The sequence below is a fragment of the Ylistrum balloti genome, unplaced genomic scaffold, assembly GCF_031769215.1.
Source record: "Ylistrum balloti isolate Yb309-2 unplaced genomic scaffold, AGI_CSIRO_Ybal_v1 Utg370502, whole genome shotgun sequence".
NCBI classification, from domain to species: Eukaryota; Metazoa; Mollusca; class Bivalvia; order Pectinida; family Pectinidae; genus Ylistrum; species Ylistrum balloti.
In genome coordinates, this window is record NW_026782325.1 from 463,569 (window position 1) to 472,450 (window position 8,882).

The 8,882-nt window shown below is 35.7% G+C and overlaps 1 protein-coding gene across 1 annotated transcript; it reads right to left on the bottom strand.

Moving 5' to 3' along the window:
- Nucleotides 1-6,660: 6,660 nt before the first annotated feature.
- Nucleotides 6,661-8,470, bottom strand: LOC132555511 (uncharacterized). Its single transcript, XM_060219859.1, has 3 exons — nt 8,170-8,470; nt 7,118-7,120; nt 6,661-7,055 (listed from the first exon to the last, which is right to left on the bottom strand). Exons 1-3 carry the CDS (start codon nt 8,468-8,470, stop codon nt 6,661-6,663), a joined length of 699 nt encoding a protein of 232 aa, XP_060075842.1.
- Nucleotides 8,471-8,882: the final 412 nt, after the last annotated feature.

Consider the following 8,882-nt stretch of genomic DNA (forward strand, 5'->3'; position numbering starts at 1 on the left):
CGCGTTCTGGTTATGCTTGATATGAAATGACAAGAATTCCTTTTGCAATAAAACATTCCGCAATACTTTTGGACTCATTTGGTTAATTCTTTAAACTTTTATTCTTATATAAAATATCAATTTTTTTCTGGGGCACTCCAGCATCCTCTCACAGAAAGACCCCCCCCCCCGCAAAGTCCTCAAACCTTCCTCCCTGGGTAATACGAGTGATTCATAAAAGTAGAAATAGCATATTTTATATTTTTTTTCAGTTATTGTATATAATTTTCTACAAAACGGCACTAGCAAAGAACTAATTCAAACGAGTTAATGATTTAACTGGAGTTAAACCTACATTTAATAGGATGAAGGGTCACGCCATTTTGACTACTAGATAAAAAGACCGAACAGCTTTCGTTAACGCAATTCTTCCAAATATCGGTTAAATAACAAAAATGTGGACCTTACTCGTTTATGTTGAATTCCTTACCTTTACGTAAATTCTTATCTAACATGATACAAAGTACGTATTTCTAAATCAGCTATTTGCTCCGCAATATTTCATCCAAAATTTTCCCTGTCATTCTTCATGAATTACATCATATTTATTCTAAATACACAGCGACCGAAGCCAAAGAAACGGAATCATTAGAAAGTGAATATTTTGAAGACTCCAAACAACTTTTAGCAGTCCTGAAATTCCACCCCACTCCTCCTAGCCAAAGCGAAAATGAAAAGACGCCAAACCGAAGTAAAACAGATGCCATTTTAATTAACACTTTGGCGCCTTTTCATCTTTTTCGCTATTTTGTCTTTTCGCCAGTCGTCTTTTTGCCGGCAACAAAGCCACAATAGATCTCCCAGAGTTACCTCCCTTAGGTTTACTCTGTCAGTATAGCTTGGTAGCCAATGGGGTCCGAGCATGAGCTGCAAAACTATATTTCAACTATATTTCGTTTACCGAAAGTTCTGTGGTATTCTCAGTTGTATTGTACACACTATATGTATACAAGTTACTGAAATTCAAGAAGACAAATTGAGATATATAAGGATGTTATAATAGCACACAGGAAGATATATTATGACACAAATTGAAATGCAAAAGTTGCTTAAAAATTCAAACAGACTCAAAAAATCAACTGATTTTTGTCACATTCGACTACTCTGTCGCCAGTGGCATATGGACTTAATGAAATTTAGAAAAGAGGATGTGTGATAACGCTTGTCCAGACGTTAAGACGATACGGTGGCTAGAAAAAAAATCATAACATATTTGGTACGACGCGTCGAACAACAATAAGGATGATAATTGAGATTCCACTTCTTAATTAAGCCATTACATATTTAGAAATCCAACCACACTCATAAGCACCACAAGTTTTCTTCAAAACTTATTTCCCTTGACTACAAGTACCACATCAAACGGATCTTCCTCGGGAGGCTATTCCAATACTTTCTCGACACTAGTGTAAAACAGAAAGGTTTCATTCCCGATATTGTTGCCATACATTCTCGCTACGGCCTCATGAAGTTTATTGATACCTACCATCCAAAAATGAATGGAAGAGGGTTGTGAACCGTGCAAGTTCTCTCTCGCGAAAACGCGTTACTCCGGACCCGACTTTATGTTGATCAAGACTTCCGCAGATTTAAGGGTATTCATAATGCGCACAACGCTTTACAGCTGTTCTAGGTCCCGGCAAATATTCATCAAACTAGAGACGTTTATTAAGTCTGCAAATTTATCACGACCGTGCCAGACTGCACGCCGTCATTGTGTCACAGATGTCAGCGTGAAATCGAGGACGTCATTGTACATGTGTTTACATGTTGTGAACACACGGCTGATTTAAGATCGCGCTTCATGTTTGATATTCTGGAAAGTTTTGGTCCTGGCTATTGCTTTGCCCTAGACAGCATGGACAATAAACACTTCCTTAAAACTTCTTGGCGCAGAATTCCGGGGGGACCATCGCAATTCTAAGGAATTTCTCCGAGAATGTTTGATGTACCTACGTCAAACATCCCACCCTTTAAATGACTGAGCCAAATCATATATATTCAAATCTCTACCTTTCACTTGAATTTTGTCGATTTCTTGTCTTACGGTGTATCTTAATCTCCGCAAGGGGAAAATAAAGAATGATGATGATGATGATGATGATGATGATGATGATGATGATGATAATAAAACCATACAATTATAGATTCGAAGTGTTTTGTTTACAAAATGCCACACCTTAGTGTTCTGGCGTATACAATATAAGGCCTTATGACAGCATTCTGATCTTCCAAAGTTGTTGCCTTTTGTTTTCACAAGCTTCACAACTGATGAGGAACGAAAATGATTGCACAATTATGTGTTAGATACACGTGCGTGGGCGCGGACGATGCGTGAACAAAGTGTTTAATGCATTGTTTGTTTCTACATCTGTAAACCATAATATTGTACAAGGTTAAGTCTATAAAGAAAGCTTATCAATGTTCAACTTGCAAGTTAAAATTCATTGCAATGGAAATGAAATGAAAAAAACTAGCGAATAGATACTTTGTTTCCTCACTAAAAGATCAGACTTGTGTAATGTATATTATTTGGATGATTTTTAGTGTAAGAGTAGGGTGCAGTGCTTGTTGATATGGAGATATTTGAATTTTTGGCATTTTGGCATAATCAGTCATTAATGTACTGACCACATCATTATCATCTTTGTTTTTCTTGACACATGTTTTACATTCCACACAAACACAAAATATGTTCAATAGATGGAGTAAACAACATACTTAATAAGATTCCTAAATTTTCCCTTTAACATGAGTAACGTAACGATAGCACAATGGTAAGCTCTCCGCTCCCGACTCCAAAGGTGCTTGCATCGAAATCTCAGTTGGCATCTTCTTTTTTTCAACTGAAAAGGGAAATTACATGATATCGAAACTTTCATGACATTGTTTCTATTTTGTTTCGTTAGAGGTCATTAAAAATAATGAAACAATTAAATCGTTGATTGTTTGAGATGTGAAATTTAATCTTAACATAAATCTTTTAATTCTCAAATGATTTCCAATCACTAGAACTTTAGGTTATCTCTTAAGCGTGCGAAATTCTTTTTCTCGTCAACAACAAACAAGTGGTATGACATAGATATTTCAGAAATACATTTAAATCATGACAGAAATAAAACATGACAAATGGTTTTAGGTATGGGATTTACGTTATTAAAACACACGTCATTTCCGTTTGAGAAATCCTGCTAGATCTCTTGATTACGCATTTTCAGAGCAAAAGGTAATACAGCTGAATGTAGATGCAGCAACCCATGTGAAGACTTTTATTACTATTTTGATGTTTGTCCCCTATACATTCATAATCGAAATTTATGAATAAGACAATTACCGCCTCTCTTTGAGAATTTGATTAGATTTTCTCATATATGGCGATTAGAAATTAAGCAAAGATGATGATATCTCTTAATTGCAAAAAAATTAAAATAGAGATTTGATTGAATGTGACTCTCTCTCTCTCTCTCTCTCTCTCTCTCTCTCTCTCTCTCTCTCTCTCTCTCTCTCTCTCTCTCTCTCTCTCTCTCTCTCTCTCTCTCTCTCTCTCTCTCTCTCTCTCTCTCTCTCTCTCTCTCTCTCTCTCTCTCTCTCTCTCCCCCCTCTCTCTCTCTCTCTCTCTCTCTCTCTCTCTCTCTCTCTCTCTCTCTCTCTCTCTCTCTCTCTCTCTCTCTCTCCACTCCCTCTCTCTCCCTCCCTCTCCCTCTCTCTCTCTCTCTCTCTCTCTCTCTCTCTCTCTCTCTCTCTCTCCCTCTCTCTCTCTCTCTCTCCCTCTCTCTCTCCCTCTCCCTCTCTCTCCCTCTCTCTCCCTCTCTCCCCCGCCCTCTCTCTCTCTCTCAACTTGTTTATGATTGTTTCATAGTTATCATATCATGCTACCACTTTGTAAATATAATGTGTGGGTATTAATATGTTTGGAAAGGACTTTATGTAAGTGTCCAACCCTATTGCTACTTATGTGCAATAAAATATGTTTAAATAAAAATACTAAATAAAAGATATTGTTTTACTGTGTTGTTCTGTCACGGTACCCAATAACATCATACAATAACCAACAGAGGAAATAATTGCTATAGGAATCACAAGAACAGTTTTATGTTTTAGTTTCGCATATATACACAGTATCAACTATGTATACGAAAGAGCATGAGGGCTATGAAGAGAAAAAGTCCTTTCGCTTTTTGGCTTTATAATTCGAAATTTCGACTTACTAACTCAAAATTTCGAGATAATAACACGAATTATTAAGTCGAGTTTCTTTCTCGAAACCTCGGCGCAATCACATTCTTTGCTAGTAAGAGAGACATGGTTTATTGAACATGCATATAAGTATTTGGTTGAGCCGGTTCTTGTAAGTAATTCATGCAGTTTGGTTTGTATGGTTACTTTTACGCATCATTCTGACATAAAACCTAATTTGTTTTGCTATAGGTTATTGTTATCTGACTGACTAAGAAAGGCACTTTAAAGTTCACTCAAGCTTGGAGTTGTCTAAACAACTGCTGCATATATTGATCTAGATTTATAAATAATTAAACATGATTTCGTTTATGTGTCTTATTGTTAATGTTAATAAACAACTTCTTTTTCTCGAAATCACCCGTGCATTTCTCCACTTTTTATTTCGACCTGCTATCCTTCAGTCTTATCCATCATTTATGACTTGTTGGGTCATATTGGTTCGAATTTCTTTTTTTCAATCTATTAGTTGTACATTTTTCATTATCATACACATTAACATTTGCCTATGAATTTCAACATTTCATGGTTGATAATCTTGAAACCAGTCCAGATGCGAAACATGAACCGTTATAATATATGTTAATTTTCTTTAAAATGTAAAATTTTAAAGTTTGTTTTCTTGTATTTTTATTGCATATTCGTGCGACATGTAGACATGTGAAGAGACCCATGAAAATAGGCTGTTCTAATTCTGGACCATTGGTATTTCAATTTCTGTCAGAGATCGATCTGAAACACATTCAGTATATAGCTGATGAGATCAGGTTAAATACATTCACATGTTTAAATTTAACACGTGCACATCCTGACAGTGTCCTTAACATGTACCGTTTACATGTGTGAGGTCGATTGAGTAATACGCACGTGTGTTGCTGGATACAAGAAGGATTCACACAGTAGTTCATCTGTTGACCGAATCTCTGCTTATGTGACGTTTTATAATCATACAGATAAAATGTATAAAAGATGATATTATACCAACACTATCTAGTCGGACTCTTTGTCAACACTCCGTAGTACTTTCAAATAAGTTAAATGCCGTATTCATTATCATTCGGGATAACAGGCGGAATTTTAGACAAGAGACGCTGCGACATTTAAGAATGAATTAAAACAACTCTCGTTGATAAAACTAGTTGACAAAAAAAAAAAACAAAAAACAAAAAAAAAAAAAAAAAAAAAAACACACACACACACACACACACACACAAAAGTTAATATCAATAACTAGAATGGAACGTTATATCCCATGATCACACGATTAATTGTAGAGGTCAAGACGGAAAGCATATGCGAACATCTTTTTCCAGTTTTGAATTTTCAATTTTAGGTATCTGCACACGCTTGTACTAATATTTGATCATATTGGATTGGGTCAATCTGCATAATGGTTGGTGCTGGTGTGTGCTGGGAGCCAAAATGGCATATGTCGCCGGGTATTGCTCAAGGTGCAAAAAGTCAAAATTCAACGATCTCTGAATGAGGAAACGCGACAATATATGACATATATAAAACATTTAGTCGAATTGGGCTGTTACACGCTATAGCTAAGTGATATGGATAGAAACACTGTAAGTTTCTCTGTTAGTTGTGTTATGGAATGAGTCTTGAAATTAACACAAGGAATATACCAATATTTCCAAAACAATGATTATCTAAACTCAAATTCAATAAAACTATGGTAAAAATATGAACTAAAGTAAGATTTACACGGCGACTCCAGAAAAACTACAATGATAATGAGACCTTGTGTTCCGGAAGGGTAAGAGTCTTCTACTTCATTGACGATACCTGCCATGTAAACCTTGGCCAATCAAAGTAAGTAATTTAAAGTTTTCAGATAGGAACAAGGTATAAAGCAATTATCATAAATCAAATCATTTCAAATAGGCAGTTGATCTATGTAAGCTTATCCACAAAACTAATAACTGTTGATCTAATTTATATTTTTTTTTCAAATAAATTGGAGTGTACTTGCAGATAAATGCAGAGATGTTAATTGGTAGACAACGAAAGAAACAAACTAAAACATAAAAAAGAACAAAAACCAAACACAGAGGCACAGGCTAGATTTGGTCTGTCGTTTGTGATTTTAAGTAGGTGAATTATCAATAAGACAAAATAAAATTGTGAGTTCAAATCAAAGAATATTTTAATCATCAAAAGACAACCAATCAGAAAGACAACACACGGGTCTAAAACCATAGTTACGATATAAATTCAGTTCGATTGGAAATAAGGATAGATATACGTGACTATGCATGCTTAATTGTGTTTATTGGAGCTTGTCGAATCGAATGCAGCAAATATGTCGTAACTAAAACAAGATTGGTCCAGGTTAACACGCCCCTGTGTTTGAGGTTTTTAACACAGCGACTAGTTTTACCTCATAAGTCTAATACCAGCAAACTTGCACTTAGTTGGACGTAATAACCTGCTATCACCATCGTACAAAGTCATACAGACTCGGTCTCGCATGAATAATTTGATGATTTCTTCTCGTTCGCATTTGTTGTTATCTGAACTGTCTGTAGAATCAAACGTTGTACGCTTCTTCACCTCCCCGTTTACCGTAAGATTTAGAGTTATTTCCCTTACTTCGACTAACACAACTCGCCAGGTTATCAGGTATGTACCAGATCGAGGGCAAACGAATGTGCTTAAGCGTCGTTTGTATCCCTTTCCGTAGTTCATGGTCATTTTCTCGAACGGAATCACACCATCGATCAGTTGGCAGACGCACGTGCGCATGTAGGCCGAGAAGGCAACAACAGCATCTGAAGACAGCAAAATGCAAAAGTATTTGAATTCATAAAAACATTATCTTAACGTGCATCACTTCCTGGTCGCCCGTCTATCGCTCATTTGAAAGTCACAGTCTAAATGGCACACCCAGTTTGGCGGACGGATGAAAATAGTATGATGGTACATTGGCATAAAAAAATGTAAATTTTGATATATTCGAAAAAATGGAACTTTTGAATAAGTCGCTTCATTCTATATGTCAGTTTGGATACATTTCCATATTTTCTTGGCGGCTAATAGAGACTCCGCTAATGGTAAACACGGCACTCCATAATTCTGTTCGCCCTCTGATACAGTACATGATATATATCAATTCAATTATCGTAATTTTTACATATACAAATTTGCCCTTTTACGAAAAGGAAAATGCCATAACACATTTTAGAAGTGGCATCCTTAACATTCGAAGATTTCTCAAGAATACTATTATTCTAACTCATGATGTGAATATCTGGTTCTCGAAACACAATGAATTGGCCGAATAACATTGCTAAGATGTGAGAGTATTTGACAGAACTTAAAAAAACGCACTAAAACAAAATTTAAGATATTTAGATTATCTTTTAAATTGTCTTCTGTATTGCGTTTTAATTTTTTTTCTCAAGAATTTCCTCGCTCATAAACATAATTATTACATTTATTTCCTCCAGTAATGAAGAGTTACAGAAAGTCAATGGGATAACGATACGATTACACACACATACACACACATATATATATATAGTGAAAATATGGTAAATTCTCCGTGTCCGTATATATGTATATACATGCATATATATAAAGATGAAAGAGAAAATAAAATCACTGTAGATGTACAATATTATAATATACATTTTCGCAAAAATATCGTCAAAACAATCCCACGTAATAGATACATACATAGTTCAATGTGTAGCCTAAGCTTAAAGAGAGAAAACAGATTTTATCACATAGCAAAAATAGTATACCTGTACATGTAATCAATATTGTGCACGTGCTGTCATGACTTTTTGTTGAAAAAGAATTTGAAAAGGACTTGCAACGTTTAAAAATATTTTAGCAGCAGGCAACCATTTACACAGTTGACGTAATAAATGACAAATTTACCTCGTCGTTTAAATTTGCTCTTCCTTGCATTCGGGGTTTTGTCAGCGGAGATAGGTTTGCTCACTATCTCTCCTTCTTCCGGAAGTTTGTCAGAGCCACTTTCGGTATCATGATGTTCTGTTATGAAGTTACTCATTGAGTTAACCTGATGTAGTTTACAGGAAGGAAAATCCTTTGAGTCACCGACGTAATTTTTACTTTTTGAATGAACGTTAGTGACGACAGAATCGTCCTCATCAGATTTGCACAGACCTTCTGACGAGTCATCATCGCTAGATTCATATTCTATAAGTTTATTCATTACAGGTAGATGTAGTTGAGACAATACCTCTCGTTAACGCTACAAACAGTAAGTCTTTGGTGTAGCGGTGTCGTAAACTGCCGAATAAACTGAAAGTCCTGAATTCAAATACAAATATTTTGAAAAATGCTCCTACACAGTCCAAAGAAACGAGTTTTCTGTATTGTTGACAACAGAATGGAATTGGTTATATAAGTATTCTGAATTTTATCCAATACATGAGTGATCGTGATCCGGTATTTTATGTCCAAACATCAAAAGATAAGAAACCTTATGATAGTACGGATCCCGGGAAGGGACATCAGGAATCAAATGTTAATCCGTGGTCTCGGTTTAAGTAATCCATGACCTCGGTTTAGCAATCCGTGACCTCGGTATAAGTAATCCGTGACCTCGGTTTAGCAATCAGTGA

Excerpts from the sequence above, each read along its gene's own strand:
- LOC132555511 (XM_060219859.1), bottom strand. The coding sequence starts at position 8,470 with ATGAATAAACTTATAGAATATGAATCTAGCGATGATGACTCGTCAGAA.